The 26,474-nt window shown below is 51.8% G+C and overlaps 1 protein-coding gene and 1 pseudogene across 1 annotated transcript; one reads left to right on the top strand and one right to left on the bottom strand.

The window, feature by feature from the left end:
* Positions 1 to 12,046: 12,046 nt before the first annotated feature.
* On the top strand, positions 12,047 to 15,374 carry LOC136512276 (uncharacterized protein At5g01610-like). The gene is made up of 3 exons (XM_066506247.1): positions 12,047 to 12,358; positions 13,918 to 13,972; positions 14,864 to 15,374. The coding sequence occupies exons 1-3, from the start codon at positions 12,272 to 12,274 to the stop codon at positions 15,232 to 15,234; spliced, it is 513 nt and encodes a 170-aa protein (XP_066362344.1). The 5' UTR covers positions 12,047 to 12,271; the 3' UTR covers positions 15,235 to 15,374.
* A 2,168-nt stretch (positions 15,375 to 17,542) lies between these two features.
* On the bottom strand, positions 17,543 to 18,749 carry LOC136513310 (uncharacterized; annotated as a pseudogene).
* Positions 18,750 to 26,474: the final 7,725 nt, after the last annotated feature.

The raw sequence follows: 26,474 nt of genomic DNA, 5'->3' as shown, positions 1-26,474 counted from the left end.
AATTTGCACCCCAACACCATTCTGCACGTGTCGATCTTTATCCATTTCTACGAGGTGTTTCTCGGTGTTCTTCCGCACTTCAACCTCTTCAGGCACCTGTTCTGTCTGAAAAAGGGGGGCAGCGGTTCCAAGGTGGTCGGCGGCGTGTGCCTGCAACTCAGGGATGGGATGGCCAGCGAATACATCAGCATACTGCTAAATACCTCCCTTAAAGGTTGGAACGCTAGATGGTTCTATATCAAACAAAGTCACCCAATGATTTGATGCGACGTCCACCACATCCCGGTTAACCATAGTAACTGGTCGGAGAGACCCAACAATGCTGACATGGAGCAAGTAATGGAACTTCTAGACTTGATTAAGGGCGTGGAGCTTAGGGGTGAACTGGTGGCAGCTAGCTTCATAGTGCGGCGCATCCAGCCCAACAAAGAGAGGGCCCACCCGGCATTCGACTATAAAGGTGACAACAATGGTACCCGGGAAAACATAGACCGTCTGACGAAGAAAGAAGTAATAGACCGTGCCATGGACCTATTTACTTCCAATGTCTCATTCAGCTAGCCAAAAGGAACAAAGGCTTTCAACTATACCAATACACCTCCTCAGGTAACCCTTTCACTTTGCATTGTTTAGGCATCAATTTCTGAGCAAAGGACTGACTTACTTATGTAAAGATCCATTCGTAGGATAGGGCAATATACTTTTCAAACGTGCCGAGAGCCGATTGGCCGAAAGGAGTGGACATTCGGCGGCCGCTACAGCCCGAAGAGGAGGAGCAGAGCACCTCGTCGGATAGTCCATCCCCAGTATCGGAGAAGATCCATGGGTAAAGACCGGCAGTAGATGAGCCGGTCCAAAAAAAGAGAAAAATCGCAAGCTCTACTGCGCACAAATTGGGCGGCATCTCGCTTAGTGAAGACCGGACAGCTCGACCACGAAGAACCGCTGTGCTGGAGTGGTCGGACGATGACGAGGACTAGGCAGCGCATCTACCGAGCACGAAAGAGCCATCGACGGATGCTGAAGCTCCCGAGTAGCAAGCAAGGAGAAGCTATGTGCGGGCAACGGAGGAAGTCCCGGCGGCGCAGACGATGAAAGTCCCTGAGCAACAAGAGGGGATAACCGTAGAGCTTCGCATAGAGGCGGCCCCGGGGCACCAAGCAGAGCGGCACCCTGTTGTAGAGGAGCAGGAGTCCTCCCATCAGGCGGACCAAGCAGCAGCGCCTAGGGGGATCAGGCAGGCATCGTTGGTTCAAGAAATTTAATCGGAAGACCAAACCGTAAGTATATTTGCCTTGGAGTAATAATATTGTTCCTTGAATTCTCTTGGTTACTGACAAGCCGATATTACGCAGGGCAACACCGAGGCCCGTACCCTCAGTAGAAAAAATGCCAACTGCCCCCATCTAGGAGTCCCCGAGTGCTCGGCAAACAGAGGACGGGTCAGCTGCCGCTGCTAGCGGTCCTGGCGATGGTGAATCATTGGCGCACACGACAGGCGTGTCGGCGACCGCGACCGAGGCTACGATTGAAAAAGTCGATACTTTGGAAGCGAACTGTAGCTGTTGTTGATGCACCAGAGGCTAAGGATGCAACTCCATCGACGGCCGAGGAGCAACCTTCACCACCCAAAGTGATGCCAGGAGTGGTTGAAGTAGCTGTCCGACCACAGAGTCCCCCAGTGGTGCCTCAACCGACGGCGGAGGAGGACGAGGTTGTGGAGATCGAGCGTGCCGCACCCAAACCCTAGTCCGTTTGGATTCTCCAAAAACACGGGGAAGAGGTGGTAGTTGTCGAGGAAGAAGACACCACCAGGGAAATAAAGAGGTTAAAATCCATCATTGCTGGAGTTATGACTCAAATCAAGGTGAGTACCGCACCTGAAACACTGATTTATGTTTTTGGAGACCATGGTTTATCTCTAGCATTGTTCATCCGCAGGGGATAGCTCGAACAACCGAGCAACGGCACCAACTGATGAAGAGGATGGAGCCCCTCATCGAGGAAAACAAGAAACTCCAGGAGGCATTAAGTCTTTCGGAAAAGAGTATTCAGAGGGCCTAGCGCGAGCAGGACCTTGCAGAGTCGAACTCATGGGACCTTGAACATCAGAAGGGGGTTCTATCCGAGCGACTAACGGCTGCATCCGAGCAGCTAAAGAAGACATCCAAGCAACTGGCGATTGCATCCGAGGAGCTAAGAAATATGTCTGAGTAGTTGGGCAAGAAAAACAGAGAACTCAAAAGTAAAAACGAGCAGCTCGACCGGAAGTGCCAACAGTTCGAGGATGTATCCAAGCTGAAATCCGGTATTCTTTATCACATAATGTACTTTGCAGTAGTTGGCCATCCATTTTTTTTATTTTTTTACTATTGCACTTGCAGAGCAAGATGCAGAACTCTACCAGCTTCGCCAGACCGTCGAGCAAATCTAACAAGAGAGAGCGAAAGAGTCGGAGCGAGCAGATAAACTGGCCGAAGAACTGAAAGGTAGGTACCCCCTGATTGGAAGTAATGTCATAATAATTTTCTGGCGTGACGAACCATTGTAATTCTTATAGATTATCGCCATAAAACCAAGGCACAGTTCGATGTGCTGGTGCAGGAAGCCAAAGTCTAGAAGGACAACTTCAACACTATAACCGCCGCAATAAAACCAGTACTCGACTGCGTCAACATTGAACCGGTGCCCCGTCCTGACAGCAGGCAGCAAGGGCCAGACACCATCATTTAGAGATGCAAGGCAGCGTGGGAGAATTTCAAAAACTTCAACCATGACGCCGTTTTGACCGCTGCTACTCATGCCCTTGCAGTGGTTCGGTCCCACTATCCGTCTGTCGACGTCCAGTCAATAGGTGGTGGGTTCGCCGATGGGCTGAGCGACGCGCAAACCCAGCAGCTGGAGGATGATGTTGAGGATGCAGCAAAAATGCTTGTTGGCGATATAGACCTGTTTGGTGAAACAAAAGCTGTTGGCGAAGCTTAACAAACTGCCCGGATATTATTGCTTGTAACACTTGCTTTATCTGGTGATGAAGAATCATTGTATTAACAACCCGATGCAGTTATGCATAATATAAGCGGTGTTCGATCAGTTAGTTTTCACTAAACTTGATGCCTTAGCTAGCCCGTAATCTGTAACGCGTAGCGCGGAGCCCATGCGTATGTTGGAAAAACAAGCATTATCATAAGACCGTAGCCTACCGCCCAACACGTAGAGCACGGAGCCCATAGCATGTTTGGTGGGATATTAGAGCCTTGGTGTCCTCCATAGTTATCAGAGCAAAAAACATGCTGCCCAGCAGCCAACTTGAGTGACTTGGCGAGGGAAATAGTTAGAGTGGCGTCCGAGTAGTTAGTTCATGCCTGAAATCTAGGCCTTGACTAGCCCATAGTCCATAACATCGAGCGCAGAGACCCTGACACGTGTAGGATGAACAGGCATGACCAAGGAACTGCAGCCGACCAACTGTAACGCAGAGCATGGAGCCCCTAAGCACGTGTAGGAGGTAATCGGAGACTGGGTCTTCTCCATAGAAAACAGGAAAGAAAAACGTGTGCTGCTCGATGATCAACGAGCTATGTTATGAAATTTTGAGCGCAAAATCGTCATCGTTTTTAGTAGGAAAACCCATGTGATCCGGAGAAAACATAGTTGGTGATTTTTGGAGAAATTGTGTTCGGCGATTTGGAGTTAACGTGTTCGGCGAATTGGAAAAATCATGGTCGGCGATTTTTGGAGTTAACGTGTTCGGCGAATTGGAGAAATTGTGGTCGGCGATTTTTGGAGTTAACGTGTTCGGCGAATTGGAGTTATCGTGTTTGGCGAATTGGAGAAATCGTGGTCGGCGAACGTATTGGAGATCATCATGGAGTGGCGTATAGCCCGATAGCGGTAAGTGAAAATTATAATGGATGAAAAAATGGAGGAAAATTATGGAGACCAGAACTTTATTAATATGAAAGTAAAGACTACATATCTGTGTTATTTCAGGGGTAGAAACGTATAAGGTGCTCTATGTGCCAGGAGTTGGGAACATTGAGTCCATCTAAGTCACATAAGCGATAAGACCCTGGTCGAGTAACACCTTTAACGACATAAGAGCCCTCCCAGGGGGAAGACAGCTTGTGAAACCCTTCGGTTTTTTGTTTCTGACGTAAGACGAGGTCGCTGATCACGAACGAACGACCTTTGACGTTACGGTTGTAATACCTCCACAGACCTTCGAGGTACTTGGCTGTGCGGACACAAGTAATCAGACGTTCTTCCTCAGCCCGATCAATGTCTTCTGTCCGAACAGCTACGGCTTGCTCTTCATCATAATTTTCTACTCTAGGTGCTCGGAATGCAATATCCGCTAGGAGTATGGCCTCTGAGCCGTAGACCATAAAATATGGAGATACGCTGGTACTGTGACTAGCTTGAGTGCGCAGTCCCCAGACCATAGCTGGTAGTTCTTTGAGCCATCTGCTCGGATGCTTTTCTTCTTTCTGATAGAGCCTTTTTTTGAGGGCGTCGAGGATCATACCATTAGCCCACTTGACCTGGCCGTTAGCTCTAGGATGAGCAACGGAAATGTATTTAACAGAGATGCACCGGTCTTCGTAGAAGTCCCAAAAATGATGGCCGGTAAAAGTTGTCCCAAGGTCGGTGATGATGCTGTTCGGGAGACCGAATCTATGTATGATGTCTTCAAAGAGCTCGACTGCTTTCTTAGCAGTAGCTGCGACGAGTGGTTTGTACTCAATCCACTTGGAGAACTTATCGATGGCGACGTACACATACCGGAAACCTCCTGGCGCTGGTTTGAAAGGCCCGATCATATCCAGTCCCCAGCATGCGAATGGCCAGGAAGCTGGAATAGTCTGTAGTTCTTGTGCCAGTACATGTATTTGCTTGGCAAAAAACTGACACCCCTCACATCATCGAACAAGATCTTCTGCATCAGAGATGGCCGTGGGCCAGTAAAAACCTGCCCGGAAAGCTTTGCCGACCAGTGTTCTCAAAGCCGCGTGATTGCCACAGGAACCAGAGTGAATTTCAGAAAGTAGCTTCACACCGTCGTTTTGGATGATGCACTTTTGCAGTATCCATTCCTTGGCACTTTTCCTCATCAGGCTACTATCTACCAGCACGTAATGCTTACTTCGGCGAATTAGTCGTTCGGATTCGATTTTGTCGGCGGGTATTTCGTCGCTGGAGAGGTATTTGATGAACTGTTCCCTCCAATCGGCGACCGGTGAAGGTACCGCGAGTACCAACTGCTCGGTGGGGGGGGTACTTCTACAACTTCCTTATCTTCTTTAATAGATGGTGCTAGTAGGTCTTGAACAAAAAACCCCGGTGGAGCCACAGCGCGAGAAGATCCTATTTTTGATAGCTGGTCGGCTGGTTGGTTTTGATCCCATACCACGTGGTGGTACTCGATACTATAGAATTTCCCTTCAAGCTTCCTGATTTCGACGCAGTATGCGTCCATTTTCTCACTGGAACAGGACCAATCCTTATTGAGTTGGTTGATAACCAACGCGGAATCCCCATATACCATGAGGCGTTTGATGTCGAGCTCGACGGCTATACGGAGACCATGGAGACATGCTTCGTACTCCGCGGTGTTGTTGGAGGCGGGAAAATGTATGCGAAGAACATATCAGAGTTTATCCTTTGTCGGCGTGATGAACAGAATACCCGCACCAGCACCATTGATGTTAAGGGCGCCGTCGAAGTACATCACCCAGTGCTCGGGGCAAGTGGCGGCAATGGGTTCTTGGATCTCGGTCCACTCGGTGATGAAATCAGCAAGCGCCTGTGACTTAACGGTCGGTCTGCTTCTGAAGTCAATGGAGTAAGTGCCGAGCTCAACAGCCCACTTGATGATACGACCATTGGCCTCTTTATTGCGGAGAATATCCCCTAGAGGGAACTCTGTGACCATGGCGATCTTGTAGTATTTGAAGTAATGTCGGAGCTTGCGTGAGGTAATCAAAATTGCATATAACAGCTTTTGCACCTAAGGATAATGAGTTTTGGGCTCATTAAGTACCTCGCTGATGAAATAGACCGAACATTGCACCTTGTAGGTGTGTCCAGTTTCCTCGCGTTCGACGATGATAGCCGTACTGACAACGCGAGAGGTCGCGGCGATGTAAACCAGCAGAGTTTCGTCTGGTCGTGGCGCTATCATAATTGGAGGTTTTGTTAAAAACAACTTGAGCTGCTCGAAAGCTGTGTCTGTCTCCTCTGACCAAGAAAAAAGCTCAGAGGCCTTGAGGAGCTTGAAGAAAGGTAGCCCTTTTTCACCGAGACACGAGATAAAATGGCTTAACGCAGCCATGCAACCTATAAGTTTCTGTATATCCTTAACACACATTGGTCGTTTCATGTTGGTGATGGCAAAGACCTTGTCAGGGTTTGGTTCGATGCCCGAGCGCTGACGATGTAGCCCAGTAGGATATCGGATGGAACTCCAAAGATGCACTTTGAAGGGTTCAGCTTCCATCGGTATTTGCTCAGGTTGGAGAAAGTTTCTTCAAGGTCGACGATAAGATTATCGGCGGTTCTAGTCTTGACGACCACATCGTCGATGTAGGCTTTGATGTTGTAGCCAATCTGTTGGTCGAGGCACGTCTGGATAGCCCTTTGGTAGGTCGCTCCAGCGTTCTTTAGTCTGAAGGACATAGTGGTGTAGCAGTATGCACCGAAAGGCGTGATGAATGACGTTTTGACCTGGTCTTCTTTCTTGAGGGAGATCTGATAGTAGCCGGAGTAACAGTCAAGAAAGGAGAGTAACTCGTAGCCAGCGGTGGAGTCTACAACCTCGTCTATCCGAGGCAGGCCGAAGGGGTCTTTAGGGCAGTGTTTGTTAAGATCAGTATAATCAACACACATTCTCCATTCTTTATTCTTTTTCTTAACAAGAACAGGATTAGCTAACCAATCTGGATGATACACTTCTTTTATAAATCCGGCAGCTAAGAGCCGTTTTATTTCTATCCTAATGGCCTCCTTTTTGTCCGACGTGAATCGGCGAAGTTTTTGCTTGATTAGTTTAGCAGTCGGCGAGACATTCAAGGAGTGCTTGATCTTCTCCCGCGGTACCCCTGGCATGTCTACAGGTTTCCAAGCAAACACATCGGCGTTGGCACGTAGGAAGGAGACGAGCGCGCTTTCCTATTTGGGGTCAAGGTAAGCCCCAATTTTCACCATCTTGGAAGGGTCATCGAGGCCGAGGCTGATCTCCTTGACTTCCTTGGACTTGGCGGAGGCACGGGGAGGCTCTGGGACCTCCATGTCATCAGCAGACGCCATCTTGGCTTCGGCCGATTACGCTAGCCATCTGGATGGAGAGGTCGGTGGCTTCGGCAAGGGCGAGACTTTCTGTCTCGTAGGCGTAGGTGACGGAGAGGTTGGCCCACAGAGATAGGACTCCTGCGAGCGAAGGCATCTTCAACACCAAATACGCGTAGTGCGGAACAGCCATGAACTTGGCCAGAGCCGGACGCCCCAGTATGGCGTGGTAGGCGGTGTCGAAGTCGGCGACATAGAAGTTGATATGTTCCACTCGGTAGTTGGTTGCCGTGCCAAACTGTACTAGTAGGGTAATTTCCCCAAGTGGTCTGGATGCCCTACCAGGTACCACACCCCAGAAGGAGGAGTCTGAGGGCGTGAGATCTGTTGTCCCAAGGTCGAGCTCCTTTAGGGCCCCGACGAAGAGTAGATTCAAAGTGCTCCCACCGTCGACAAGGACTTTTCTGAAGAGCACCTTCTAGACAGTCGCGTCAAGGACGAGGGGAAAACACCCTATGTAGGGTATGTCTGCCCACTGGCCGGCCCTGCTGAAGGTGATGGGGACTTCGGACCACGGGCGATAGCTGGGGTTGGCGGTAGTTTCCTCTGAAGCGACGGCGAGCACTCATCGGGCGGCGAGCTTCCGTTCCCTTCTGCTCTCGTTAGAGGCAAAAAACCCCAAAGATGGTGGCGACCACCTTGTCATGGTCCTGGAAGGCACTATTATTATCCCTAGGTGGTCGGTGTCCTCCGTTCCCGCCATTGTCGTCGTTGTACTTTTTCTCCTAGAACTCCTTAGCCAAACCAAGGCAATCTTTCATCTTGTGTTTGGCGTTCTTGTGCAGGAGGCATGGTCCGTCGAGGATCTTCTTGTACTGCTCATCGTAGTTATGCTTTGCGCGCGGCTCATTGATGTTGGCAACAAAGTGATCTGGTCGGCGGCGATGATTCTGACCAGGTTTGAATCCATCTGGCCGATCTCATCCGCTATCCCGATGGAAACTGCGGTCGTCGTAGCGGCGATCATTGTACTGTCGGTCGTCGTTGCGGTCGTCGTGGCGGCGGACGTTGTGCTATCGGTCGTCGTTGCGGTCGTCGTGGCGGCGGACGTTGTGCTGTCGGTCGTCGTGGCGGTGAGGCGGGCGATTAGTGCCCGTATCTTCACTAAAACGCACCTCCGCTTCCTCGGCGTCGACATACTGGTTGGCAGTTGTGATCATCTCGCCGATGCCGGTAGGTGGCTTTCTGTTGAACTTAGAATGGAGTTCACGGTGATGAAGTCCTCGGACAAAGGCGGTGATGACTTTGGCTTCCGTGATGTTGGGAATAGAATTCCTCATCTCGGAGAAGCGTCTAATGTAGCTGTGGAGTAGTTCGGACGACTTTTGGTTGATGCAGTTGAGATCATGCTTGGTGCCCGGCCGCCTGCATGTGGCCATGTAGTTGTTGGTGAAGACTCTCTTCAGATCTTTCCAAGATCCGATGGAGTCCGGGGCAAGGCTTGTGAACCAGCTCATGGCGGCTGGCGTGAGCATGACGGGGAGATAATTCGCCATGACGTTGGTGTCTCCTCCGACGACGCGAACGGTGGTGGCGTAAGCCTACAGCCACTGAGTTGGGTTCATCCTTCCTTCGTAGGGCTTGACTCCGATGATTTTGAAACCACGGGGCCACTGGAGCGTTCGGAGCGCCCTAGTGAACGCTGGGGGCCCTTCTAGGTTGTCGGGGCCGATATCAGCAGTATTGCCGGCGATGATCGGCTCTAGAGCTGAGTCTGGGTTACCATACTCTTGCTCGTACTCCTAGCGGCATCGTACTTCATCTTCATGGCACCCGAAGCGACGTTGATCGATACGCCGTCATGCATCCTGAAGGTTACTGAGGTGCACTCTGGCGTCCTGTTCGACCTCTTGGTCGTGCTGGCGATGATGCTTGGCGTGGTGGCCTCCAACCCCCCCTGGGGAGGTAGTGACTGGTCGGCGAAATAGCTTTGACTAGGGCAGCGATTCGATCTAGGATCGGCTGATCGGCGAATCGCGCTTGTGGAGCATGAAGGTCTCTGAACCTCTCGGATCTCATTAACTTGACAGTGTGCCGCTTTCAGCATAGCGGCGACCTTGGCAAGCTCGGGCGTCTGCGGGAGGTGTGCAAGTTCATTGGCGGCCACCGCCAGATTAGCGCTCGGAGTTTTGAAGACATCGTGGCCGTCAACGCAGAGGAATTCTTCGTTGAGGTTGTGATGGAGGGGCCTTCCCTACGAGTCGAACTGGTTATCGCGAGCGGCCTCGGCCATCGCAATGGCGCGTTTGTTATCACGGCGTTGCATGCGGTTGGCGTTCCTGTTTTCACGGGCGGCGCGTTCCTCATCTGTTTCGCCGTTCCGAGGGGGGCTGTCGATGCTGACGTTGAAGATTGCGCCACCCCGGAAAGGCAGGAGAGGGGGTTGGTTGGTGAAGACCTCGGCGAGGGGCTCCGTGGAGCCTTGAGACTCGGAGTTTGGATTTTCCTCTAGGATAGTTTGGAGGGATGTTCTAGGACTCCGGCTGGCATGCAGCATGTTGACGATTGGTGGGAGCTGGTCGGTGAGCTGGTCGGCGAATTTGCCCCTCAGGGCGTCCTGATACGTAGCGGCGGCGTTGGCAAGCCCGAAGGGCAGGGCGGTGAGCCCTGAGGTTTGCCGAGCACTGAACACCGATAGATCAGAATCGGAAGGTGGTCGGTGCTGAACAAGAGTGTCCAGAGCCGACTCAGCAATGGAGAGACAATCGGCGAGTTTCAGGCCGACCAGATCGATAGACTCGATCAGATCATCATTGTTGACATGCCTCCTCCGGTAGCAAGGAAGCGAGCGGTGAGTGGCTGATGAAGTTGACCTCGGAAGTGGTTTCGAGATTGGATCTGCGGTTGCAGGTGCGAGGGTGGTCGGCGCAGAACGGATCTGCACCGGCTCGAGAAGCTCTCCAACTCCGTCGGCGTTGATGACCCACGTGATGGATCCGACCGTGAAGATCTGACCGGGCTGCGGGAGGGACGAAGAGCCTGCGGAAAAAGCCATCTTGTTCGACAGGGAAACAGCACGCACACCCCTACCTGGCGCGCCAACTGTCGACAGAATATCGTCGGTAGTCCACCGAGGGGTATCCCACGATGGTAGATTGATCGGCAGAGGAGCGTGTAATCAAGAACAAGAAGGCAACAGAGACACACGAGTTATACAGATTCAGGCCGTCAGTATAACGTAATACCTTACTCCTGTGGTCTGTTGGTTTGTATTAGCTATCATACGATTTACGGTGATTTTGTAGGGGGTCCCAGCCCGCCTTATATAGTCCGAGGGGCAAGGTTACAAGTCGGTTAGATCTGAGAGATAACCAAAAAGTAACAACAGATTACAAGAAACATGGGATCGTACATATCCTATCAGATCTCGTAACATCTTCAGGATATCCTCCCCGTGCCTTGCGGGAGGCGCCGAGTAGAATCGTGCCCCGCAAGGCTCCTTCTCGTGGGCTGGGCCGCCCCTGGAGGCATAGCCCATGTGGCCTGCCGTGGGTATCCGGGGTCGTACCCCCCACAATATGCTTAACACAACGAGATCTATGAAGGTTGTATTTGATGAAGTTTTTTTTTCAAATACGTAATTGCAATATGTTGCACTATGAGTTGCAAGCACTTCTACAATACAATTACAACTTAGCTATAGCGTATTTAGCACTGGTTGCAATGAAGACTGTATTTGATGAAGTTTTTTTTTTCAAATACGTAATTACAATATGTTGTACTATGAGTTGCAAACACTTCTACAACATAATTGCAACTTGGTTATAGCGTATTTAGCACTGATTGCAATGAAGGTTGTATTTGATGAAGTTTTTTTTCAAATACGTAATTGCAATATGTTGTACTATGAATTGCAAGCACTTCTACAGCACAATTGCAACTTGGCTGTAGCATATTTAGCACTGGTTGCAATGAAGGCTGTATTTGATGAAGTTTTTTTTAAATACGTAATTGCAATATGTTGTACTATGATTTGCAAGTACTTTTATAACACAATTGTAACTTGGCTATAGCGTATTTAGCACTGATTGCAACTCAGAATTGCAACTTGACGTGATTATAGTGACCAAATACATATAATACACAGAGTTATAACTAGTTGCAATTAGGTGGTAGATAGAGTTGCAATCGATAGTACATTGACATACAACTCGCTTAAAGTATAAAAAATATATTCATATTGGATCTAGTTTTGCTCAGAATATTTTTTTTGAGTCCGATAGAACAAACGGTTTGTCAATTAGGATTACGATTTAGGAGAAAATTTGTTACAAAGATTCGAACCAACAAAAACTTTCATACATGCATGTATTCGCTTGGGCGTTGGTTGGTTGGTGCACCCGTCGACCGGGGTGCATTCTATCGAGATGACTGATTGAGCATCTAACAAGATGCGACGTCACTTTCGCGCGCCGATGCGAAGTCATTTTCTTTATTTATACAGATATAGAAAAAAAAAAGGGAGGAAAAAAAAAGCCTCAACTTCGTGAGAAAAGAGCGGAAACAAACAGCTCACTAGAGCTGGACCCGGTGCACGCGCTAACCTGAATCCCTCGGTCCCAGCGCGTGGTCCGCCAGGTCCGGTGTCCGTCTGGCGCTCACGATCCTTTGCCATGCGTACACCGAGCTTACGCAGGACAGGAGGGAGAGATGGGGAGAGAGACAAGCAGGAGCGCGCGTGCGTGTGCGTGACGCCGTGAGCCCGTGACCCCGCCGCAACGAGAGACGGAGGAGTCCACGCTCCGAAGAAGCAACGGCAATACCCCCGACTCCGACGACGAGCACAGCTGCGCAGCAAACTAGCAGCGCCCTCGGCAGTTCCATCTCGTTCCCCAATCTTCTCTCCCCGATTCGATTCGAGTGACCCGTCCGCTCCAAATCGAAGAGGAAGGGAGTTGAGGAAGGGAGAGAGGGGAGAGGGGGCATGGATCAGGTGCTCAACAAGGTGGGGAGCTACTGGTTCAGCAAGAGGGCCAGCAAGGAAATCGACTCCATCGGCGATGACATCAGCGTAAGTGCCCGGCCGCCTCTCTCCCTCTTCCTCCTCCCGCCGTGCGCGCCTCTTAGCAAGTCGGTTCTTCACCTGCAATGCTTAGCCTCATCGAGGAACCGAGGTTCTGGATCTGGCCTCTTGGTTGTTGGGGATTCCTCCTTCCTCGCTAAGGGATTTGCGGCGCGGCGGTTAGGGATGTAGGATTTGGGTTACAATCAGGAGGGGAATGCGGGAGCCAACTTAATTTTGGAATGTGGTTCGCTTGAGGTTGGAGCTGAATTTGGAGAAGTTCCCACCTGATTCATCTTCTTTTTTTAAGCGCGCGACTGCGGGCATGGATCATGGGCATGCAGTTTTTTTTTCGCCTTGTTTCGGTAGATGCGGCTCGATTTTGGGGGCACGGCGTTGAATCTTCTCATGTGACGTCTGGTCCTCGAATCTTGCCATTGTGGTTCCCATTTGTTGCGATGAAAATTGAAAGCTTAGTTTCCTGTAGGCAGCTGGCAGCGTAGGAGCCGGTCGATGAAGGTTTTCATCACTGGCTGGGCCATTGGCTAAACATTTTTTATTTCCTGTTTCATTTGCTGAGTCATGCCGTGGAGCCACGCAGTTGGCACATCATCTGGCTCATCCTCTGCAGTGCCAAAATCACCTTAGTTCCTCTGCTTTCCATGTTTCTGATATTGTGATTGTGAGGACCTCCATGAGTGAATGGAGGACCTGGAGCAATGAAAGTCAGGTCATTGTGACGATAAATCCAAATGGGAGGAGGATTACACTGGATTTTAGGAAGTATGGTTGGTCTTAGTCATCAGGGTGGTTGCTGCAGATTAGTAGTTCTACAGATTCCTTAGCAAAGCATCAGATTCACTAATTCGTATCTTGAAATGACACTGCTTAGTGCTTACTATGCATGATGTATGTTACATCTGGCCTTTGAGTTTTCCGCAGCTTGAGTTGCTTATGCTTTTCCTTCTATTGGTTAAGCATAACTTGTATATGGCTTGTGTGAATCTGCCTGGAACATTTTTTTTATAACTGAAGCATTTTGGAATCGAATTTCTATAATTACAACTTCTACAGAACGTTAGTTTCTGGTCGGTCGTGTTTCCTATAGTCAGTGGTGCATGTTTTATAGATAACCAGGTGTGTGCGGCATGTGTTTGAGTGGGGCTGTTATTGGCTCTCTCTCTCTTTCTCTCTCTCTCTCTTAATAAAATGACATGTAGCTCTCTTGCGTAGTTTGAAAATATAAACTACAACTTCTATTCTCAATCATCTCTACATGTCATGGCTGCACGCGCAGCATAGCCATAACATACTTTTTTCAAAATATTATTTTTTAGTGGATTAATGTAGTTTGATCTGCGCGCACAGCATAGCTATAACATACTTTTTGAAAATGTCATTTTTGGTGGATTAATGTAGTTTGGTATTATGTGAAGTCTATTAATATAAGTATACTGTGTAAATATTTTTTGCTATCTGTGTTCCAAATTCTGCTGGTTGGATAGGTTAGCCAAGTTTGTATGATCTACTTCTGAGTTCTGACATTGCAATATTTACCATGAACCCAGTCGATCTCAAGCAGCATTGGAGGGTCAGCCAAATGGATGGTGAACAAAATTAAAGGTACTGCATATTTGTGTGTCTGTTCTTTATATCCTTCTAATAGCAAAAGTGACGTGTAGCAATTAGCAAATAACCGTAGCTATTGGTGTATTGCATAGTGTGCTATTTTTACATATTTAAATGTCTTTTAAGTTCAGTTTCAGCATACCAAATGTAGCTTGTCAGATCTGTATTTTATCAAGACAAATTGATAGTCTGCTATGGCAGTTAGAACCATTACTGCTTACGAAAAAGGAGGTTGATAAAAGGAGGAACCTAGTCTCTAAGTGATATTTTTGGAAGTCATGTATTTATAATAATCACTTATAACAATTTAGGGCACAATGCGCAAGAGAAACCAAGAGGTTTCAAAGTATTGGAAAAGAAATGATGAGATTAATGTACATGCTTCAGAGTGAACAAACGAAATTTGCTTTCTTAATATCTGGAGGTGTCAGTCTGGGAGGTGGTAGCATTTGTTAAATGTGCTTTTGTCCTACTGGGAAAATGTCCACTTATTCTCCTACGTGTCCTGTACCTTATTCATGCAATCTGAATGTGGGGTTTTTATCTGTAATTACAGTAACATGCAAGGAGCTTAGTTGAATTGATAAAGAAACAAAAAAAGCATGATCATGCTAACATATTATTTTCAACCTATGTGATGAAGGCGTGTTAATGTGCTCTAATTACAACTGTTGTTTGCATAATTTTCTTGCTGAGTGGTCACAGAACCTGTTCAATTTGTGGTGAATATTTTTGTTTGCTCAAGTGCCAATTGCACAAACGTTTAAGGTGAAATTACTCATGTGCCGGAGGCTAACAGGCGAAATTTTATTATGTCCACTGATCTGACTGAAGCATGTCTTTTATCATAGCCACTGATCTGATTTAAGCATGTCCTGGTCTCAGGGAAGATGCAGAAAGCACTGCCAGACCTCCTCAAGGAATATGACATGCCAGCAGGGCTCTTCCCACGGGACGCGACTAACTATGAGTTCAATGAAGAGACAAAGAAGCTGACAGTGTACATCCCATCAGCCTGTGATATTGGTTACAAGGACTCGTCAGTGCTGCGGTTCTTCACCTGTGTGACAGGCTACCTTGAGAAGGGGAAGTTTTCCGACATCGAGGGCATGAAGACGAAAGTGCTGGTCTGGACCAAGGTGACTGCCATCAAGACCGAGGGCCCAAAGGTCCATTTCACTGCCGGCGTGAAGAAGACTCGGAGCCGTGACGCCTATGAGGTCGTCAGAGATGGTATCACCATAGATAAGTTCTAGAGCATACCTGGCATGAAAAATGTGATGTAATTATTCAGATATGCTTCTCTTCTCAGTTGGTACACCAAAATTTATACATCTTGTGTGCTAATTCTGCATTTATGTCTGGAAGTTTAATATGCTTAATACTTCTCTTAAAAGATGTAGAGCTTAATGTAGTCTTGTTGATTAAATCAAACTGTTAGAGAATGCGATAAATTGCAGTTGGTGCATCATTAGGAAATTGCATTGAGTTGCACTCTTAGAAAAAATGTGTCATTTTGTTTCCTTCACTTTAGTGAAAGAGATGCATGAAATTGTGGTATCTTAAGTTTCGAACTCTTTGCCTCCATGTCAAGTTCTCAACGCTTCATTTTTTTTTTGGGCTTCATTTTGTTTTGCTAGTTGTGGCTAAATCTGTTAAACCTCCTTTAACTCAAAAACCAGAAATCTTACATCCTCTAACATTCAAAACTGGACAAATTTGGTAACGCAAGATAAGGTTTTGAGGGTCGTTTGGCATCCTTTTCTAGATCAAAAACAAATTTGGTACCACAAGATAAGGTTTTTAAAACACGCAAAACATCTTCAAACCTCCAAAGAGCAAAAAAAATCTTAGAGATATACTAAGATAAGTTACACCCAAATAAAATATTTGGAGCTCTTGAAATTATCTTTGAAAGGTTTTAAAAATTGGATTCAGCTCTTGGAATATGAGAAAAATATCTAAAAAATCTAGAAAATTCCCGAAACATTCTAATCGATATCTAAACACATTTTTGAAATTTTTTCACAACAAAAACATGAGATCTAATAATACTAGTTGCATTCATGTTGGTTGCGTCTCATGTTTTTATTGTTAAGAGTTTTCAAAACGTCTATAGACATTGATTAGAATATTTTTCTAATTTTCTAGATTTTCATGGACATTTTCCCAAATTTTTAGAGCTCAAACCAATTTTTGATCTCCTTCCAAAATAATTTCTTGAGCTCTAAATATTTTATTTGGTTGTATATTGTTCTAATACGTCTCTATGAATTTCTTGGATTTTTTAGAGGTTTGAAGATATTTTTCGTGGTTTAAAAATCTTTTTTGTGGTGGTTTAAAAGCCTCAACCCTCACGCTACTATGCCCTCGCCTGCGAGTGCCCAGTCACAGTCAAGGAAACGAGGGAGAGGGCGCCATGCGAATGAGAGGGGGAGGACGCTAAGATAGAGAGGGCTGAGGTGAGAGAGAGAGAGAGAGAGAGAGAGAGAGGAGTGTGTGTGGGTAGGGATAGTTTCAAGGTTATGCATTTTAGGTCGGTTTTGGCTATCATTTGTGTCTTCAACCGTCGGTGAATACCAACTATTTTTTCACTACCAGTTCATACCACGAACCAGCGGTGATCTATTATCATTGCCGATTTTAATGGAATTGGAGGGGTTTGTTAAAATAATGTGGGCAAAAACTACTTTTGTAGTAGTGTATATACATATAACCAATCTATAAATGTAAATCCGTATCTTTCTATACCTTAATATTTTACTAAGGGGTGTCTTATTGGTACTTCACTCTCTCTGTCTCTCTTGCCCATTTAAGTTTGATTAGGGACAATATATAATGCAAAGTCCAATCCAAAGACGGCATGTGCTTATATGAGTTAGAGCAACAAACATCCAAGCTCGTTACATAGTCTGATTCTAAATCGAAAACACAATCACGATGCATAACCCAATCCTAAAATGAATTGAAATGGATAACACAATCGTTGAATAAATATCCAAGTCGCAAGTCATCTAAGTAAGGGATTAAGCCTAGACCCAATAAAAACAGTCCAAAAAGTCCAACTCATGATAGACACCTAATCCAACTCTAATTGTACGTCTAGAGCGTCCAATCTAAACATCCAAATAATTACCGTGCCAAAAATGCAGGCTTGCATCCCACGTGTTTGCTTAAACACCAGCCCCCCGCACCATGCCAGCCTGGTTCTTTGTGCATGATGTAAACTCACAATAATCTGATAAATTCTCGCACATAGAACTGATGTTTCGCTTAAAAAAACATATGTATAGAGGAGAAAAATCTCAAAAGGACAGATGAGATATTGGCCTCCAATCGCGTCGCATTTGCAATCTACATGCCATTGCAACAATAGAATGGTGTGCGTTGGAGGTGATCACCCAATCGCTCGGCGTGTTTGGTTCATGCCGTCACCTTGCCACAGCTCGCCACGCCTGACTTCCGCTCGTGTTTGGTTCATGCCGAACCTGCGCCGAACTTGCGGCACGCCGCAACTGCCCAGGCGCTCTCTAGTTCAGCCCTTGTTTAGTTGGACCCCAAAATCCAAAAAGTTGCTATAGTACCTGTCACATCGAATGTTTGCGGCCCGTGCATGAAGCATTAAATGTAGACGAAAAGAAAAACTAATTGCACAGTTTGGTGGGAAATTGCGAGACGAACGTTTTAAGCCTAATTAGTCAATGTTTAGACACTATTTGCCAAATAAAAACGAAGATGCTACAGTAACCCAAAATCCAAATTTCGCGAACTAATCAAGGGCTCATTTGGGATGCCAACACACGCCGCAGTTCTGGCGGCCGATTTCAGCGCCGCAGTTGCGGCACGGCCAAACGTTCGGTGCGGCAGTTTTTGGACACACACCGCAAGGAAGTATTAACAACCCCGTTAAAGACACATCTTGGTGCGCTCGCAGAGGCTCTACTGCAGCCCCGTCGTCGGCTGTGAAGCAGGGACCACCTGCAGTTTGTCAGCGCGGCGCCGCACGTTGTCCCTGAGCCGGCGGAGCTTCCTGGCGAACTCCCGCAGCTCCTCCTCGCCGAGCGCCTCGGCGTCCGCCTGCCACCAGAAGCGAACCCCGCCCGCCGCCGCGGTCCGGAGCACCTTCTCCCCGACGGCGCCCATCCGCGTCTTCACCTCGCGCTCGCGGTCGTCGTCGTCGCCGCCGTCGCTGGGGAGCGGGGCGAAGCGGCTGATGACGCGTTCGACGGAGGAGCCGCCCACTGCGTCGGCTCTTGGGGTCCTCGATGAAGACCATCTCCCTGCGCCTCCGCCCCTGGCTCGTCTTTCCAGTCCGGCGCGGCGACACCATCGCCGCGGCCGTTTTCTTGGTCCCGTACTGCTCTTCCTCTCGCGCTCTTAATAATACGAAGGAAAGAGTTGCGACGGAGAGGATTCCCGTTGGGGAGGGAGACGTGTATTTGTACTTGTAGATGAGGATATCACAAACTCAAATATGGAAGGCTCCGGGCAAGGACGCTGCGGTGACCAAAGTAAGTCTGCCCGCTCTGTTGAGCATTCTCCCTTTCCAGCCAGGTAACCTTTGTCTGTAATCTCTTTTGACCTGTGCAATTTTAGGTTTCTTAGTACATATGCAACTAAATGAAATTTTCTATCCAAAACCAGTTTGATGTATAATGATCTGCAACATTGGGTGTAGAACTTTGATACTACCTCCGTCCCCTAAAATAAGTGTCGTTCTCGCTTCTTGAGGGTCAAGCATTTTTAATTTTGACCAAATATATACAAGAAAATATTAAAATTTATAATACATAATTAGTATCATTAGGTAGATCATTGAATCTATTTTCATAATAAAATTGTTTGGATATAATATTGCTAGTATTTTCTACAAATCCAAGAAGCGTTCGCCCTTGATGACAACGGGCAGCAGCATGGAGTTGGCGGCCCGAATACCTGCAACAGCCTGGAGGGAGACCACAAGGGCGTTAGCGGCGGCCATCTCCGGGCCGGCCAGCTCGCTGGAAGGGGTATCCTCGGTCGCCTCCACGGGAGCCTCCACGATGTAGTCGTCGACCTCCAGGTAGAAGAGGCGCTTGCACACGTGCCCGCGTACGTAAGGCTCGTCACAGTTGAAGCACAGCCCCTGGCGACGGCGCTCCTGCTGTTCGGCCGGAGAGAGACGACGAAAAGTGGGCACCGCCGGGGTCGGTGTAGGAGCGGCGGCCGTAGGTGTAGGACCCGCGCTCGGCGTCCGCTGCTGCGGAGTCCAGGTCGACCGCGGGGGCGGCCGGGCGCCGCGCCGCTGCGGTGCAGGTGGAGATACGCATTCCTCGAACGCCCGTGCCAAGTACATGGCGGACTGGAGGTCGGGCGGTGCGCGGAGCTGAACCTGCTTGCGGAGCTGGTCCGGCAGTCCGCCCACGTACAACTCCGCCTTTTGGCGAGCGGAGAGGTTGCGGGCGTGGCACAGGATGGCATTGTAGCGCTCCGAGTAATCCTGCACGGAAGAACCAAAAGGAAGGCGGGCAAGCTCCGCCAACCGTGTGCCCAGAACCGGAGGTCCGAAGCGGAGCGAGCATAACTCGCGGAAGCGCTCCCAAGGGGGCATGCCCTCGTCCTGCTCCAGGGCGTAGTACCATGTCTGGGCAGCACCCCGAAGGTGGTAGGACGCGAGCCATGTGCGCGCGGATGCTAGCGTCTGCTGGCCGCGGAAGAACTGCTCGCACTGGTTCAACCAATTCAGAGGGTCCGCCGAGCCGTCGTAAGTAGGAAACTCCAATTTGTAGAATTTGGGCCCCGCCTAGGCGCCCGCGAGGGCAGCACCAAGGCCCGGGTCAAGGCCCCCCTGCTGCTGGCCGCCCGAGGAAGAGGGCGCCCCGAAGAACAGCGAGCCGTCCACCCTCCCCCCCCGAGGAGAGTACCGGCGGCGGAAGGCAGGGTTGGAACCGCTGTCGCCGCAATCGTCGTGGAGGGTGATGGGGTTGTCGACGTGGCCATCGAGTAGAGCGGAGCCGACGCCGTTATGGTCGGCTGCAACCAATCAGGCAACGGTGACGGCGAGGCCGGCCATTGCAACAGATGGAGCGGAACCCCGGCCCCCGTCGACGGCATGCCGTAGGGGTAGGATGTCGGTGGCGCAGTCGTGATCGGTGCCGTGGGCATCGGCGGCGGAGGCAGTGGTGGTGCGGGAAACGGCGGCGGTGGAGGCGCCTGGAGCAGGCCGGCCCACGCCGTCTGCATGGAGACCACCGCGGTGGCGATCAGATCAACCTTGGCCCCCAGCGATTCCAACGTCAGGGGCTGGGCAGAGGCGGCGGACGCCTCCGACAACTCCGACGACGCAGCGGGCAGCGGCGAAGTGGTCACCGTGATGGAGGAACTCGGAGGAGCAGTCGTCATCGAACCAGGCAATGCTGATACCAGGTTGATAGGGCTAGGATCCCTACTGGAGCCGCTACGCAGATTGTACGGATGCGAGACGACTGGGCGTGGGCGAGGACGGCGCGAGGGCACCGTGGCTGCAACTGCTGTGAGAGAGAGAGAGGCGGCTAGGGTTTCACCCGGCTAGGGTTTCTCCCGGCTCCCTAAGGAAGCCGGAAACAATAATATGTTTCTGCTTAATTTCCCAAATAGAGTCTTACAAATATTTATATGTCATTCTAATAGCGATAATTATAAAATAACCCTCTAGAAATACTATAATTGCGACAATTATATGGGCCATAGCCCTTTGATGGCCGGCTCCCCGCCTAGCCCTTAGCTGGGCTGCGACGGCTGTAGGGGATGCCGGTCATAACATCAGGTTGATAGGGCTAGGATCCCTACCGGAGCCGCTACGCAGATTGTACGGATGCGAGACGGCTGGACGTGGGCGAGGACGGCGCGAGGGCGCCGTGGCTGCAACTGCTGTGAGAGAGAGAGAGGCGGCTAGGGTTTCACCCGGGTAGGGTTTCACCCGGCTCCCTGAGGAAGCCAGAAACAATAATATGTTTCTGCTTAATTTCCCAAATAGAGTCTTACAAATATTTATATGTCTCTCTAATAGCGATAATTATAAAATAACCCTCTAGAAATACTATAATTGCGACAATTATATGGGCCATAGCCCTTTGATGGCCGGCTCCCCTCCTAGCCCTTAGTTGGGCTACGACGGCTGTAGGGGATGCCGGTCATAACATCTCTCCCCGCCTGCAAAAACAACTCGTCCTCGAGCTGGAAACTGGGGTGCTCGGCGCGGAACTCCTCGAGTGACTTCCACGTTGCATCATCTGCTGGTAGACCGCGCCACTTGATCAAAATCTTCCAAACACCCTGGCGCTGCTGAGCGCGCAAGGCGCGTTCCAGGGCTTGGCAGGACCCGGCCATCCAAAGCCGGTGGCAGGACGCCTGTGGCAGTGGGGGGATCGCCGCGGTGCTGCTTCAGGAGACCCACATGGAAAACATCGTGGATGCAGGCGTCATCGGGCAGCTGGAGGCGGTAAGGCGACGCGACCGATGCGCTCAAGCACGCGAAACGGTCCCGCCTAGCGCGGCCCCAACTTGCGCTTGGAGCGAGGGTCGAGGGACTGCTGCGTGGTGCGGTGAAGGAGACGCAGCCAGACCCATGACCCCACCTCGAACTCCACATCCCTGTGGTTGGCGTCAGTAGTAGCGTTTGGAGAGCTGCTGGGCTTGAAGGAGCCGCTGACGGACCTCAGCGAGCATCTCGTCGCGGCTGCGGAGTATGGCGTCGGCGGCCTCGGTCCGAGCTGTTCCCGGCTTGTACGGCAATATGGGCGGCGGTGGTCGGCCGTAGACGACCTCGAAAGGCGTGGCGCGGAGGGCGGTATGGAAAGAAGTATTGTAGCAATACTCCGCCCACGACAGCCAATCCACCCATGCCCGAGGCCGGTCACCTGTAACACAGCGCAAATACATAGCAATCACCTTGTTGACCACCTCCGACTGTCCGTCCGTCTGAGGGTGGAAAGCGGTGCTCATGCGGAGCTTGACGCCTGCCATCTAGAAAAGGTCCCGCCACACATGGCCGGTAAAGACGGGTCTCGGTCGCTGACGATGGAGAGTGGAAACCCGTGGAGCCGTACAATGCCGTCGAAGAAGGCACGGGCGACCGACGCGGCCGTGTAGGGGTGGCCGAGTGCGATGAAGTGAGCGTACTTAGAGAAACGGTCAACGACGGTGAGTATAACCGACTTGCCGGTGACTTTTGGCAGCCCCTCGATGAAGTCGATCGAGATGTCCGCCCAAACTTGGGAGGGCACGTCGAGGGGCTGCAGCAGTCCCGCTGGCTGCAACGCCTCCGTCTTGTTGCGCTGGCACGTGGTGTAGGAACGCACCAAGTCTCGCACCAGTGCCCTGTCCCGCGGAATGTAGAATTCGGCACGGAGGCGGTGCAACGTCTTCTGGGTCCCCTCATGGCCGGCGGCATGGGCCAGGAGGAGGACCTGGTGGCGGAGGTCCCCGTGATCCGACACGAAGATGCGAGACCCGTGGAGGAGGAGGCCGCTGTACAAGCGCCACGGCGCCGCGAGCTCCCCGGCCTGGAGCTGTTGCAGCAGCCGCTGGCCATCCGGCGCCGCGGCTGTAGCGCGCCTGATGGCGTCGAGGAGGGCAAACGAGGGCCCGGACACAGCCACCGCTGCCCCGAGCGCGTCCGGCGAAGGTACAGGCGCCTCCGCCTCACTGTCGCGGCGTGACAGAGCGTCCGCCACGGTGTTGAGGCAGCCCGGGCGGTATTCCACCGTGAAGTTGAAGCCAAAAAGTTTGCTGATCCATTGGTGCTGTGGAACGGTAGACAAACGCTGATCAAGCAAAAATTTGAGACTGTAATGGTCAGTGCGAACCAGGAAGGGGCGCCCCCACAAATACGGGCGCCAGTGGCGCACAGCTTGCACCAAGCCGATGAGCTCGCGTTCGTAGGCGGCGAGCTTGAGGTGGCGAGCTGCAAATGGCCTGCTGAAGTAGGCGAGGGGTCCCGCGCCCTGGTGGAGGACGGCGCCGAACCCCGCGCCCGATGCATCGCAGTCGACCACGAACGTTGCGTCGAAATCCGGCATCTGAAGCACGGGCCCCGTCGTCAAGGCGCGCTTGAGCGCCTCGAAAGCCGTCGTCGCGTCGTCGTCCCACACGAACGCGTCTCGCCGCAAGAGACGCGTGAGCGGGGCCGCGATGACGCCGAAGTCGCGGATGAACTTCCTGTAGTATCCCGCCAAGCCCAAGAAGCCGCGAAGGCCCCGGGCCGAACGAGGTAGAGGCCACGCCGCCACCGCGGCGACCTTGTCGGCGTCCATGGCGACACCGCCCTCGGCGATGACATGGCCAAGATAGGTCACGGATAGCGCCCCAAACGAGCAATTGGAGCGCTTCAAGTGGAGATGGTGTGCCCGCAGGGCGCTGAGGACGATGTTGATGTGCTGCAGATGCTCGGCCCACGACGAGCTGTAGATGAGGATATCATCGAAGAAGACGAGCACAAACCTCCGGAGGTAGTCGCGAAGCACATCGTTCATCAGGGCCTGGAAGGTGGCCGGGGCATTAGAAAGCCCGAAAGGCATCACCAGAAACTCGAAGTGGCTGTGGTGAGTGCGGAACGCCGTCTCGGCGATGTCGTTGGGGTGCATCCGCACCTGATGATACCCAGAGCGTAGGTCCAGCTTTGTGAAAAAGCGAGCTCCATGGAGCTCATCGAGGAGCTCATCGACCACCGGAATCGGGAACTTGTCCTTGGACGTCTTGGCGTTGAGGGCGCGGTAGTCAATGCAGAAGCGCCATGACTGGTCCTGCCTTGCGCACCAGCAAGACGGGCGCTAAGAAAGGCGAAGTGGTCGGCCTAATGATCCCTTGGGTGAGCATGGCCGCGCACTGCCGCTCTAGCTCGTCCTTCTGTAGCTGGGGATAGCGGTAAGGGCGCACCGCCACCGGCGCTGTGCCCGGTAGCAAGTGGATGCGGTGGTCGCTACGCTCGCGCCGGACGGAAGGCCCGTGGGTTCGGTGAAGACGACGGCGTGCTGCTGGAGGAGGACGTCTAGCAGCGGCTGCCGTGGGTCGGAGGCAGCCACGGCCAGCAGCTGTACCGAGGGGCTGGAGAGGGTGCAGCCGCCCCGGCCACCCCCTGCCAGGTGACACTGGAGGCTGTCGTGCCAAAATGACAGGGTGAGGGCCTCGCAGTCCCATAGTATGGGGCCCAAGGTGCGGATGAAGTCGAAGCCGATGATGAAGTCAAATCCGCCTAGGTTGAGGCCGACACACGTGATGGCGAAGTCCTCGTCGTAGATGCGAATGGGCACGTTGCGCGCGATGCCCTCACAAGGCATGCGGTCGCCATTGGCCACCGTGATCCGCAGGCGCTCCCCACCCGCAGGAACAAGCCCCAGACGGCGCATGGTCTCCCCCGACACGAAGTTATGGGTGGAGCCCGTGTCGAGGAGGGCCAGGAAGCGTTCGCCCTTGATGACAACAGGCAGCAGCATGGAGTTGGCGGCCCGAATACTTGCAACAGCCTGGAGGGAGACCACAAGGGCGTTAGCGGCGGCCATCTCCGGGCCGGCCAGCTCGCTGGAAGGGGTATCCTCGGTCGCCTCCACGGGAGCCTCCACGATGTAGTCGTCGACCTCCAGGTAGAAGAGGCGCTTGCACACGTGCCCGCGTACGTAAGGCTCGTCACAGTTGAAGCACAGCCCCTGGCGACAGCGCTCCTGCTGTTCGGCCGGAGAGAGCCGACGAAAAGTGGGCGCCGCCGGGGTCGGTGTAGGAGCGGCGGCCGCAGGTGTAGGACCCGCGCTCGGCGTCCGTTGCTGCGGAGTCCAGGTCGACCGCGGGGGCGGCCGGGCGCCGCGCGGCTGCGGTGCAGGTGGAGATACGCATTCCTCGAACGCCCGTGCCAAGTACATGGCGGACTGGAGGTCGGGCGGTGCGCGGAGCTGAACCTGCTTGCGGAGTTGGTCCGGCAGTCCGCCCACATACAACTCCGCCTTTTGGCGAGCGGAGAGGTTGCGGGCGTGGCACAGGATGGCATTGTAGCGCTCCGAGTAATCCTGCACGGAAGAACCAAAAGGAAGGCGGGCAAGCTCCGCCAACCGTGTGCCCAGAACCGGAGGTCCGAAGCGGAGCGAGCATAACTCGCGGAAGCGCTCCCAAGGGGGCATGCCCTCGTCCTGCTCCAGGGCGTAGTACCATGTCTGGGCAGCACCCCGAAGGTGGTAGGACGCGAGCCATGTGCGCGCGGATGCTAGCGTCTGTTGGCCGCGGAAGAACTGCTCGCACTGGTTCAACCAATTCAGAGGGTCTGCCGAGCCGTCGTACGTAGGAAACTCCAATTTGTAGAATTTGGGCCCCGCCTGGGCGCCCGCGAGGGCAGCACCAAGGCCCGGGTCAAGGCCCCCCTGCTGCTGGCCGCCCGAGGAAGAGGGCGCCCCGAAGAACAGCGAGCCGTCCACCCCCCGAGGAGAGTACCGGCGGCGGAAGGCAGGGTTGGAACCGCTGTCGCCGCGATCGTCGTGGAGGGTGATGGGGTTGTCGACGTGGCCATCGAGTAGAGCGGAGCCGACGCCGTTACGGTCGGCTGCAGCCAATCAGGCAACGGTGACGGCGAGGCCGGCCATTGCAACAGATGGAGCGGAACCCCGGCCCCCGTCGACGGCATGCCGTAGGGGTAGGATGTCGTTGGCGCAGTCGTGATCGGTGCCGTGGGCATCGGCGGCGGAGGCAGTGGTGGTACGGGAAACAGCGGCGGTGGAGGCGCCTGGAGCAGGCCGGCCCACGCCGTCTGCATGGAGACCACCGCGGTGGCGATCAGATCAACCTTGGCCCCCAGCGATTCCAACGTCAGGGGCTGGGCAGAGGCGGCGGACGCCTCCGACAACTCCGACGACGCATTTGGCAGCGGCGAAGTGGTCACCGTGATGGAGGAACTTGGAGGAGCAGTCGTCATCGAACCAGACAATGCTGATACCAGGTTGATAGGGCTAGGATCCCTACCGGAGCCGCTACGCAGATTGTACGGATGCGAGACGGCTGGACGTGGGCGAGGACGGCGCGAGGGCGCCGTGGCTGCAACTGCTGTGAGAGAGAGAGAGGCGGCTAGGGTTTCACCCGGCTAGGGTTTCTCCCGGCTCTCTGAGGAAGCCGGAAACAATAATATGTTTCTGCTTAATTTCCCAAATAGAGTCTTACAAATATTTATATGTCTCTCTAATAGCGATAATTATAAAATAACCCTCTAGAAATACTATAATTGCGACAATTATATGGGCCATAGCCCTTTGATGGCCGGCTCCCCTCCTAGCCCTTAGCTGGGCTGCGATGGCTGCGACGGCTGTAGGGGATGCCGGTCATAACAACTATAGTGACACTTATTTTTGGAACGGAGGGAGTATTTAAGCTACTAACAAGAAGGCACGGGCAATGTTATTATATGCTAAAATCAATTAGCTAATGAAATCGAAATATCTTCAGAAGTTTGTGGATTCTTTCTAAATTTTCTTTTTATGGAGTCCTTGAAACTGGCTAGATATGC

This window comes from Miscanthus floridulus, chromosome 16 (genome assembly GCF_019320115.1).
Source record: "Miscanthus floridulus cultivar M001 chromosome 16, ASM1932011v1, whole genome shotgun sequence".
NCBI lineage: Eukaryota > Viridiplantae > Streptophyta > Magnoliopsida > Poales > Poaceae > Miscanthus > Miscanthus floridulus.
Note: the sequence above shows the minus strand (reverse complement) of the source record. Positions and strands in the feature narration are given on the sequence as shown.